Raw genomic sequence first — 12608 nt, forward strand, 5'->3', positions numbered from 1 at the left:
TCTCTGTAACCCCCCCCCCAAAAAAAAATTCTGTCCAGTGTGGTTGACAGTACTTTTTATAACCTCAGCAAGGGGGCTGCATGGGCAATTTTCTTCCGACATGACAAATACAAACACCCAAAACCCAGCCCTGATAGAATCACTTCATCCAGTTGAAAGGAAATTTTTGATCTCTTTCAAGGTGACTCTTTCTCCACTGAAACATGGTAAGGGGCACGACTCTCCCCTTCTATTTTTCACTCTAGACGCGGCATTCTTGACGTCCGCTCGTCCCGTCTCCTCCCCTCTCCCATCGCCCTCTGCTCTTTCCAAACTTCCACATACCAGCCCTTCCAGGTGATGGGGCCCGACAGCGCCTCCCTTCGCTTGGACAGGGAAGGGCACTGCTCACCACCGACAGGCGTGGCAAGGCTGTGTTTATTGAACATGAACCAGACCAGTGGCAGAGAGAATTATAATCACACTTCTAAATACTTGTCAGATCAGCCCAGTAGAGCACTTGAATGAAACCATGGATATTTTATTCTGTTTGAAGGCTGTATTGTGGTATCAACAAAAAAAGAAGAGAAAAAATGGAAGATAATTATTTATAAGTAGGACTGGAGCTAGATAGTAGATTAACAGAGAGACTCTTCACATCTTAGAAATATTTTAGCATCTAAGACGTAATTTAATGGGCAACAGTGGTCCTCTAGGCATTGATTACCTGATGAATGCATCATATGCTGTGTGTGCCTGGCACTGTGCCTTGTACATTTTTTTTCTAAATAAGAATTCAGTTGGAGATGATATTTTTTTCTTTCTTATTTGGATGGAGAAATGTTTATATACGTGTCATTTGATTTGCGGCCCTAAATGTATTTGTCCTTGAAACAGGGATGTCACTTGAGATCTTTCAGATCCCCTGTGTTGTCCAGACTTGGTTATTGATTAATATTCAGGAGAAAGACAGTCAGGCCAGAGGCTCCAGTAGCTCTCTATGAGTTGGATGGTTTTAAATTGTAAAGAGGTTTTCTTTCAAAATTCCCAAAGCTTCCTGCGTTCCACCCCTTACAGCAAAGCTCACATTGCATTGAGGGAGGGAGGCTATGGATTAGAAAAGGTGGGAAAGCAGAGAACAGTATGGTGGGAAGCCATGCAATTAAAAAACTGACTGAAATTATTACCTGATTTCATAATTGACAGAATATTTAATTCAGATATAGTAAATTGACACACCTCTACACAGAGACAATTATGACTGACTGTATAACACCTGACAGAATCAATTATAACTGACTGTTGTTTGATACCTTTGCACGGAAATAAATGAAACAGACATTCAGAACAGAGACGACTGCTGCCTGTGTGCCTAAGCCTGCCTTAATTAAAATAAAATAACCAGTAGGCGATGTTAAAATGTCTTTGCCTTGTGGTTCGTAGTGCAGTGTGTTTCTTTAAGTCCAAAAAGGCTTTTACAAAGAGTAAAGCTGAAAAGAGATTTTTAGTTTACTGACACAGAAATAAAATATCCGAGAGATGGTTTCCTTAGATGGGAGAATACTCCATTAAAAAAAAACAACAGTTCTGACATCTTATTTGATCCACTGACTTTTAAATAAAATATTTCAGACAAATTCAACATGCAGATGATGGTCTAGTTCATCCCGTATAGAAAATACTGTAGCTTGCATGATTTTGAGGTTTTAGACTCTAATTAGTAGAAACCAACTTTTAAATTAGCAGTTAATTTTCTTGTCTGATAAAATATTGTGTGAATAATGACTATATAGGCTCACTTGGTTTTCATTGTTTTCACAGGGCTTGGGGGCAGGATATTTTTTGGTAATGAGTATATAACCCTAAGGAATCCCCATGTAGACAGGACAAGGGTAAAAAAGCTGTAGATACATGTTCCCCCAAATCTTATTCCCAGGAAAAGTAGATTTGCTTTGTTGATGTATTACAATGAGTGATTTGGTGATACTTCTGTCCATTAGAGTATATTTTACTGATGCGCTTGTGTGTAGGAAGAGTATTTCCTTCCCTGTCTGGACGAAGTTTGGATTTTTTGTGCTGACTGTTGAGACAGCAACAGCTATGGCCTGTGGCATCTCTGTGGATGGGGCAGGATGGCTGCACATCTCTGCTGCTTGCCTGACGGCTTCTTCCCCGACTCCCAGAACCAGAGCAGAGAGAAGGAATCTGCTTCTACCGGCTACATTAACAGATTTCCACCATTTAACCCTGTTTTCCCTTGAGTTCTAAGGTGGCAGGTGAGTGTAGCGTTAAGAGAAACAGGGTGATGGAAGCCTAACGTGGGTGGCCCAGGTGCCCAACACAGAGAGAGGAAAACCACAAAGAAGGGGTGAGCCCTTTCTCCCCACAACTCCCACCCCCAGTGCAGCCTGTGGCAGCTCGTGCAGTTCTTTTTCCTAGAAGACCTTCCAAACGTTATTGATTCGATTCTCATTGGGGAAGCAAGTAGGAACCTTTATCTGCATCTCTAACTGGCGTGGAATGGTGCCTCTGCCGTATTGACCGGCTATGGGATATGCTGGCGGTCACAGTTGTCTTTTACGAAGAAGAGCACCGAGTGACGCTGGTTGTCATTCTAACTCGGCTGTGTGGCAGCGTAAATAGTCCCCTTTCTAACCAACCTGGTGGGAAAAGTCAATATCCCATCAGCAGAGGAGGTAAACACATCAGGAGCTGTGCCCTCTCTCTTCCTCCCCTGCTCCGTCTCACCGCAGCTCTGTAAATGTCTCTCCCCGGTCACACACACATTTGTGTCATTCACATGCACGGGGCGCCGGCCGGCCGCCACTGCTCGGGCCATTGTTGTGTATTCCCAGACTCCGATAATTAGAACTTTCAAAGTGTCTTTCTCTCCTTGCTTAATGATGCACCCTCTCTCTCTCTCTCTCTTTTGCCTCTTTTTCCACCCGATTTGGGCATTTAAATCCTCTCTACAAAACTTTCTGTTGTTGTTTTTTGAAAGGCAATTGATGTAATTTAGAAAAGGTTGTGGAGAACAAACGTGAATGTGTAGCTAAGGAACAAAAATCTGGAGACTTGAGTTTTCATTTTCCGGGTGTTTTGTAGACTTCACTGTTGCTCTGTTGTTTCCGTGGGGTTTTTTCTTCTGGTGATTGATGTGCCCTCCCTTCCATGTTTCCTTCCTGATGCTTTCCTAACCTGGGGCGCCAGGCAGCCTCGCTCCCCCCAGGCTCCTTGGCGCAGGCCAGCATTTGGGGGCCTGCCATGTCTATCTGGGAGCAGTGAACAGGGGTGCATCGATAGGGGTGCACAGTGAGCCTCACCACGGGTGAGCTCAGGGTTCTGGCTACCTGGATCTACATTTTTACATCCCAGATCTCCAGCTATGTGTCCTGGGGCAAGTGACTTAACCTCCTCAGCCATCAGATGGGGATTTTTTTTACGGGCCTCTCCAAACACCTCACAGGGTTCCCGAGCAGCTTTGAGCAAAGCTGTGTCATCTTAACCATTGTGGGCAGGGTTGGCTACCCCAGGGATCACCCTGTCCCTAAAAGGCCAGACCTGGGTGTCCCAGCCCACAGCCCCTTCCAAAGAACCAAGTTTAGAGGTCTCAGACTCGGGGGGGAGAAAGGAAAGATCTTCTCTCTGGCTGAGAGTGCCCTGGGCAGAATGGGAAGGCCAGGGATGAATGGGTGGAAGGAACAGGAAGCAGAGAAAGGGCAGCTACACATCTCAAGTTCAAAGGTACATGGTGTGTACAAAGAAGAAAAAAGCAATCTTGCCAGTGGACAGATGCTCTCCAGATAGCATATCCCTTGCCTCTTTGAGCAGAGGAGATTTTGTATAGCAGAGGGATGCAGATGGAAAGGACTAGAAGCCGACTAGGCCCATCTGATCTGGGGAGTTTGCACTGGGAGGCTCTGCCTGCCTTTTGAAGCAGATTAGTTCCTGCCACGTCTGTACTTTGCATGCTCGACAGCACCACGAACCGGGTGTCTGCGAGTGGAGTTCACCTTGCCTGCCGCACATGGCCGTGCACCTGCAGTTCCCATCACTGAGAGTGGCCCTGTCCCCGGTGTGCTGAGTCGGCTAGGTGCTGAGAAGTGCCGGGCAGGGGGAAGGAAGAAAATCATCTACAGAGGACTCTCTGAGTTCCCTCTCCCCCAGCGTGGGACTGGCCCCAGGGGTAGACCAGCCACAGGACCATGAGGACATCTAAGACCTGGAGCTGCAAACAGAACTCACAGCTCCTGCTCTAGTGCTTCAGAAATACTGAATGCTTTTTAAAGAAGCTGCTTCTGAGACTAGTAATCCTTTTATTTTTATTTTTTAGATAAATTGAAGAGGCAGTTTCTTACTCCCAAAGTTCTTCAGGACTATAGAAAACTGAAGAACACAGCAGAGCAGTTCCTGTCCCAAAGTGGCTATTCCGAAGTGAACCTCAGCAAGCTCTTTGCCGACTGCGCTGTATGGTCGTGAGGCCTTCCAGGAAGTGGACCTGCAGGGGCGGTGGACAGAAGACCCACATCCTTGGCATCTGCATCATGGCCCCGGCTGCTTCTCCTGCATCGCTTTTCCTGTGGAACTACTATCATGTTTGTGTGGCTGTGACTTGGGAGGGGGATTATCAAGGGGCAACTGCAAAGGTATTGAATCTACCAAACATCAGGGAACAGCAGAAGTACCTTCCTCTGACAATATACCTTGCTGTTGAAACACCGCCAGGAGAACTGGCTGCTTCACACTGGCATTCAGCACTGAATTTCTAGGGGAGGGGGCGGGGGGGAAGAGAAATGGAGAGTGGCTAGGAGGCAAGTGGCTTCTACCCAGGACCTTCAGCAGAGGCGCACCCAGAAAGAGGGGCTCACAGAGCCTGGTAGCAGGGCCGGCACTTTGCCTTTTCACATGCCAGTTAAACCCAGTCTGAACCCAAGTGCTTCCCAGGCCACTGGCTCCAGGAGCAATTGTCCTTCTCAGTCTTTAAGGGGGGAGATTTAGAAGCTGCGCGCTTACTAAATAAATTAAACAGACCTTACTTGTGTACTGAACTTCTCCAGAGCCCATCCTGCACATGCGCACTGGGCAGCTGTTTTACGCTCACCTGCCTTTTTTATTTCCCCAAATAGAAAATCTAGGTAAAGGTTTATACAAAGGGAAAGCACATGTTAAATAATTTGATATCCTATAACATTTCATTAAAATGTATATTGGCCGGCGCAAGGACCTTTGTGTTATATTAAAAAAAAATGAGGGGAGGGATGGTTAATCGGCCCTGGTGCTATTTTTCTCATTTCTTCAGAACGGTGCCTTTTTGCCAGAAACCAAACATATTTCAATGTAGCCATTTTTCCTTTCTTACGTTCTTGGTAAGATTAAAAAACTAAAAAAACATTTCCCCTTAAACAGCTATGCTATATTTTTAAAAAAATATCCACCTGTGGGGAAAAAAATCTACATATTAGGTTTCATAAAGGAAATATATGCTGTGCTTTTTTTTTTTCAATTCGGAATAAAGTTTTCTAAAGGGAAACCTGCTGCAGTGACTCTGTATCAGGTGCAAAGAGTGGACTGGAGGGGGCAGTCAGGAGTAAGGGATGACTGGAAACCATCCCCTGCCCAAACTCAGCCTGCTTATTAGGTCTGTGCTCAGAGATGCTTGGCATAATGTATGTCCCAGTGTTCTGAGTGGCATTTCAATATACTTTGGGTCCTTTGAGAGATGAAGTATGGCTTCTCATGTGCTTTGCTGACTTGCATATTCAAAGAAAGCTAAGCCAAGAGTCCAGTACCATCTCCTTTGAGAGAGCAAGATGGCCTCTGAAAGAACTGCCCCCACAAGAGAAAGGTCACCCAGCCTGGACCCTAGTGAAGGCATACTTATTATGTAGTACAGATGATGCCACCTTATACCTTGCTTTGCCTTCTCTTTTCTTTCCATCACCCTCTCCTCCTTTCTCTTCTTACACTCAGGTTCTAAGTAGAAACACTTTGGGTTTATGACCATGTCAGTTAATTAATGCCTTGGTACCTCAAGCTCTGCAACCTGTCAGAAGTTGCAGCACCCAGGCTGCTCTGGGAGACTAAGGATTAGTGTGTTTTTTCCTTGCTGTTACCATATAGGATTATTAGAGATAGTTCTCTAATGTATGCTTCCTGTGCCCACACCCCCACTTTGCTTTTTGAAGAGAAAGCATGTTTTCCTTGATTTCTGGGACCTGGGGTTCTTATGGCAAATACAAAACTTGCTTGTCAAGAAATGCCAGGAGACAGAAACAGCTTCTCACTGGTCTGCTTTTTGTCTCTGCATCTAGATGTAATCATTGTGAGGGCAGGAACCATTTGTGTAGAAAGTGCCTAGAAAGTCAGACATTTCCTAGTACAGTTCCCCAAAAAAGCTAACACAGTGGTTGATATTTTCTTATTCAGATCAGTAACTCCAGGTTAGTTAAGAAGATTTTCTGGGAGGCACCTAAGAATTCCAGGAGGCATTTGAAGATTCCAGGATTTTATAGAAAGTTGCAACTTTAGGATTGAGTGGATCTCTTTGTTAGAAGATTGGAACACGGCATGGTCACTTTTCTCTGAGAAAGGTTTCTTCTTGATTTGCACCATCTGATAACACATGGGTAGGGTGGGTACCAAGATGCCACCCACTTTGAAAGGGGAACTTCCCCATGTGTCTTCACAAGTTCCCTGGCATGGGTGTTAAGCTCAGGTGATAAAAGTGAAACAGGCCGGGTTCCCTCTAGAGAGTGGCAGAATCTCGTTAATCCGAGTGGCCATGTCCTGTCGAAAGGAGGCAGGAGCTGCTCAGCAATTCTGGGAGGGACAGAGCCCTGGGTGGCCATGGGATCACATTTTCAAGAGCCAGGAATCCAGATATGGCCATAAAGTATCTCAATTTCTAAACTTTGGCAACTAATTTTAAAAAATAAAATTCTAAATGCTGTGGGCTGGACTAAACCTCTAGGATAAATTTTATCCACTCCAGTTGGAAATAGGGCCCTAAAGGAACCCATCTGGATTTTTTCTGTTTCCTGTTGAATTTAGGGGCCACCAACAACAGGGAGCACATTTATTTTGGTCATAACTTGCTAACTCTCAACTCTCCTTCATGTAAAAGGGGATGTGGAGACCAGAAGTCGAAAATCCTACAAAAGCATGCTCAATTAAGATTTTAATTTGTCCAGGAAACAGATGGAGTTCGTCTCGAGACTGTTGCCCAAGACATGGGGGCGAGTCAAAGCTCACAGTCTGGAGTTTGGCAGAGGCTGGTCAAGGGGGATGAATTCACTGCCCCTACCACCAGCGGCCTTCTCCAGCCCATACCTCCTCTTACCTCCAACACATACAGATGCACCTCAGCATGCCTTTTCGAACAGATTTAAATTAGTTTGGCAGGTAATGCAGAGATAAGGAAGCTCCAAAAGCAGCTTTCTCTATCTTGTCAGGGTTTTATGAAAAACACTAAGCCCCAGATCCTCTTCAGAATTCACTGACCGTCAATTCAGTTCTCCCATCTCCCATCCCAGGCTTTAACCCGCCTTGCCTTTGCCTTTCTCTCTCTCTCTGCTCACCTAAATATTTCTTAATTGAACGGTTTGCTGTGGAGCTTCCTTATAGCAGTTTAATAGATGAACTCATCTGAGCCAGCCTCAAATTTCAGATTAAAATTCCTTCATCCCGAAGGCAGCATTATCAGGTTGTTGGAGGCTGTTTTCAAACCTTGGTTTTGAATAGCAGCGGCTCTGCATTAATTTAACCACTAAGCTAATAAGTAGGTTTCGTTTTGTTATGCTAAGCTTTATTGCTTTTCTTTTGATCAGAATGGTGTTGTTGAGCAAAGCAGCAGACAAGGCATTCTTTGATGAGGGAATTAGCGCTCCATTCTTCCTCTATTATTCATAGCACAGTGGAATATGTAAGTACCTGAGGGTGTCAAAGGAGCGCAGGTTCTATTGCAAAGTGCTCGCCTTGTTTCTCTCAATAGCTGACTATGAGATGATAAACCGCTTAATACACTGTGCTAATTGGATGAGAGCAAAAAGAGATGGGAATTAAGGCGAGGCAAAAGGAGAAAGTGCAACCAGCCTTCAATTCACTCTTTCACCACTTTACCAGCACCAAAGGAGGCACAAGCTTTCTATAAGCAGACTAGAGGTTTTGTGCAGAGATAAAATGAACGTGTTAGTGGATTCAAGTAATACACTAATTATTGCACAGTATAAATACCACTACTGGTTTTATAACAGGGAGGTAAACTTCTTTTGAGAGGGTTATAGGATTGCTTGGCAGTGGTGTAGAACCTAATAAGGGCCCAGAGTAATAACCCCTTGGATTAACAAAATTGCTGCTTGTAGAAGTATGATTCAGGCTTTTACGAAGATTTCCGGAGAATGAATAAAAATGACTGAATGACATTTCTTAATGTATAACTGGTAATCGCTCCCTTTTCTTTAAAGAAAAAAAAATGTATACTTCAAACTGGACTGTTAATAAAGTCCAGGGACAACACAACTTTTTCCTTTGAAAAATGCTTCTCCCCCTCCCCCCACCCCAGTCAGGTAACAGCTTTTCTTCTCCCCGCCCCCCAACTAGGCTGCCACTGTCACTTAAATACATAAGCAATTGCTCCGTGGAACTCGGTGTTCCAAAATACCATTTTAGGCCCCATTTAAGACCCCTTCATTCAGACACACTCACTTTTGTGTATACACATACACACATGCTCACATACATATTTTTTCCTCTAAAAGCAAGTTGAACTAACTCATGTATAATTTCCTTCCCTCTACCATCAGCCACTTTTCCATTCTAGTAAGATATTTGCACTCAAAACGGTATGAAAAGCAGAGGTACAAGTGCCTAGTCTCTTGGTATTACAGATCAAAACCAACAATAATAAGTGTTTGCCCCAGTGGGGGCGTGGTAATAGAAAAAAAATGGGAAACTGGCTGAGGCCTATACTGGTGACTTTAACTGAAGACTGGGTTTCAGGTCCTGAAACCTTCCCTTTGGTGATCACTCTCCCTAATTCATCCACTTTCTATCTTCCCCACACAAACCTGAGCTGTCCTCCCTAACTGTCCAGAGTCCGGCTCATGGGCACCTGGTGACTGAAGACTTCTTAGGGACATCTTCTGAAATTACTCTGCCTACTGCTCCCTTCTTGCCTTTCCTTTCGGGGCCCATTCAGGATCTGACTAGCCTGTCTGAAAATGTAACAAATTAACTTGCCCTTTCCCTTCATCCTTCCCACAGAGGCCGAACTGCGCTCCCTCACCCCTCACCCCAAGATGCTGTGGGGGTGGCCCTGGGAAAGCAGGTGGTGGGGCATTCGGGCCTGGGAGTGATAGGGAACAGCCATGCCCCCATCACAGGGGCTCTCCTGAACTCCCCTGGGCTCTGCATGCCCTCCTCCTGGGTGGAACAGGTTTGCTTAAGGTTGGGGAGGGGGGTCAGCCGCTCCCAGCATTGTGACTGCGTTCCCAGATATTGGGGCCAAATTGGGTTGCCATTCATTAATAATGCTCACAATAAGATTAAATCATTCTGGAAAATCTCATAAAATCCCCCTAAGTACGCTCCAGTGGCTCTTTCCAATCCCCATCATTCAGCACTTGGGGAGGTTTGGAAGGAGAAGAAAATTGGTTTCTTTGCTTTTAATGCTGCTTTGAAAAGATACTCAGAGTTTGTCATGCGTGACATGTCACATGTTTAATGTGGACTTGCTGGAAGTCAGGGGGTCTTTAGCGTGTGATATTTATGGGGAATATTAAGTGCAGAATGAGGTCCCTCCAGCTGGGGAAAGTTGAAAGAATAGGAGGCCCAGGACCGGGCTTGTTTGCGGCATCAGAATGACATAGGATTAAGAGTTTGTAAAACAAGGAGCGGGGTTCTCATTGGCCAGTAATAAATGTAATCCTTGGAGGTAATTTCACGCAATTTGCTTCTGCTCCATGGAAGGGTCAAATGAGAAAAAATGACTTAAAAAAGAGTTCATTAACAGGAAGAATGGTACTGTTTCTCGTATACCATCCAACTGGCAGCCTGGAGGGGGGAAAAAAAAGCCCTACCTAAACAAAAGCCAGAATCAACGGAAAATTGATATTGACCACCAACCACCCCCCCCAAAAAAAGCCCTTTCCCTCAGGCCCCTCCTGCGCTCCGCAGTCCCCACCCCACCTCAAACTCCTCTGAGTAGCCCTGTCCACCCCAGGAACTCGACCTTCACCCCAGGAGACTCTGGAGTCTGGTGAAGGCTTGAAACACTCAGATCTCGGGGAATGTCCTAGAAAGTTCCTGCTGAGCCTGCAAACCCCGAGAAAGGAGTGTGCGGCGGGAAGGGCTGAGCAGAGGTAGTTGGCGCCTACTCCCCGTGCCCGGGGCCGGGCCCTGCTTGCGAGCTCCGCCCTCGCGAGCCAGGGCCGGGCCGGGTGGCCCGACGGCCAAGATCCGAGGAGCCCCCTCAGCCTTGGGCCCCGCGGACGCGCTCCCCAAGGTGTCCGGCGGGCGGGGGGATTGCGGCTTGCCGGCCGGGCGCGCGAGCGGAGGACGCCCGCGGCCGAGGGCCGCAGCTGCCGAGCCTTCGCCCACCCCGGAGTCGCCGCTGACCTCTGCCCGCCCCCGCACCTGCCCCTCGGCCGCGCACGCCTGCGCCCAGAGCGGCGAGGGGACCCGCCCCCCTTCTCTGGGGCGCGGCCCGGGAGCGCGCGTGGAACCCGGCGGGCCCGGCCCTGAGACGCGTCGGCGCCCCCCGCCGGGACCGACTGGCCCGCGGCCTGGCGGGGCGGCGGCACCGGCTCCGAGAGCCACGCTAGTCACGCCGCGGCCGCCCCCCTCCCGCGCCTGCCCCTCTCCCCAAAGGTCCAGCGCACTAATTACTACAAATTGAAACTAATTAAGCTTCTCTTCCCTTTCCCATCACCCTGGGAGCTTTGGCGAGACCCGGCCCCCGCGGGCGGGCTTACACCGAACGATCACCCGGGGGGCGCAGGCAAGGCCCGGGGGAGGGAGAAGCTACGGTCGCCGCCGGCGGGGAGGGGTGCGCCCAGGGGGTTTGCAGATTGCAAATCTGCTTGGGTCTCCTCGCGAAATCTGAGTTGTTTAGATTTTTTTTACAAGTATATACATTTCCCAATGCCTGGATAAGTGATGTAATGACATTTGTCGAGTTAAGATCTGCCACTTGGATACCCCTCGCTGCCTTTCCATCACTGTTTCTGCGTTCTCTCTCCCACTCTCTCCCTCCCACTCTTCCCCCCACCACACGCCCTCCTACCCCCCCCCACACACACACTCCCTCCTCCCTGCTCCCCCTTCCCCGCCACAGACCCTCCTCCCCGCGCGTGTACCGTGTAGCCCGCCCCCCTCGGAAGCCAGCGCCTGGGCTCCTCTCTCGCCATTACCTGTCATCTCGGACTGCGCACTTCCTTGTACGTGGCACTTTCCACGAACAGTTTCCTTCGCCTTCCCAGCTAAGACTCCCCGCTCGCTTCAAATTTCTGTCTTCACCGTCTACGCCTACAGTAGACTCACCCACCCTCCCTCAAGCCCACCCCACCTCCGAGGCCCAGGCCCCCCAGCTCCCACTACAACACGACCCAGGAGAGCCGAGATGCACGTGGAAAGCTCCGTGGCGGCTGCGATCTTAACCCTTCTTAGGAAATCCTACGGATCTTTTGAGGATCACATTCAAACCAGAGCCATCTGCCAGGAAGACGGGAGTGCAGATAAACCCTGGGGGAATCGGGGCGCAGGAGCCCACCCGCGGTCTTCTGGGGGGAGGGCCCTTCTACTGTCCCCTCAAGCGCCTGTAGAGAGTATTCACACTTCCTTTTGTTAAACATATATTTTGTTTTTATTTTGAGCGTGACACTTCTCCACTAGATAGCAAGGAAAAGTGATAACAATTACACATTACACAAAAGTACTGTACCATTGCCTTTATCTTGAAGGTTTCGGAAGCCTCTACAGTTAATAAGTTAAATAAAGGGCTTGAGTACATAAATATTTGTCTAGGAACCCTACCGTATCTACAACACAGTAAGAATCTACAGGAGGACAAACTTTTACCATACCACGCTGAGTGCAATTGCGTTATAACATTTCAAATATACAAAGCTCTGTTCTTTTTCTTTTTTTTAATAACAATGGTATGTACAGAATCAATAATCACAGTTTGGTGACTTCAACAGTCCATATTCTAGCAGAGTATTTCCCTTTGGTTTGATATAAAAACCTTGGTTGATGTATGATAAAGAAGAGAACAAGAACAAGACGCCCCTTTCCGTTAAGTGCACTGTTAGCTATCTTACAGATTCGCATTCGCTTCCCCGCCGCCGAAGGCTGGGGCCACGCTGGGAAGATCAACTTAGAGCGCCAAAATGCTATCAGGAAAGAAAAAAAAGCTAAGTGGGGTGTCAGGAGGCAGAGAGGTTGGGGTTTTAAAATTGTTAACTTCGATACCAGGTGACTTAGGGAGCAAACCTCCCCGATATTTTCAAGAAAAGAACGGGAGAGAGTGGACGTTTGAGTTGGAGCGAAGTGGGCAGGGGCAGGGGCGGGTGGACAGCCAGCCGAGGAGGTGCCACGTTCGGGTAGCGCCGAGGGCTGCCTCGCCCGCGTCC

The 12608-nt window shown here is 47.6% G+C and overlaps 1 protein-coding gene across 1 annotated transcript in view; it reads left to right on the top strand.

The window, feature by feature from the left end:
* Window positions 1-8311, top strand: part of POLA1 (DNA polymerase alpha 1, catalytic subunit) — a 293096-nt gene extending 284785 nt beyond the window's left edge. The window contains exon 37 of the mRNA XM_065915911.1: window positions 4313-8311. Coding sequence (XP_065771983.1) covers window positions 4313-4458 — 146 coding nt within the window. The 3' untranslated portion in view covers window positions 4459-8311. The remainder of the gene's footprint in view (window positions 1-4312) is intronic.
* The last annotated feature ends 4297 nt before the right edge of the window (window positions 8312-12608 follow it).

This window comes from Muntiacus reevesi, chromosome X (assembly GCF_963930625.1).
Source record: "Muntiacus reevesi chromosome X, mMunRee1.1, whole genome shotgun sequence".
NCBI classification, from domain to species: Eukaryota; Metazoa; Chordata; class Mammalia; order Artiodactyla; family Cervidae; genus Muntiacus; species Muntiacus reevesi.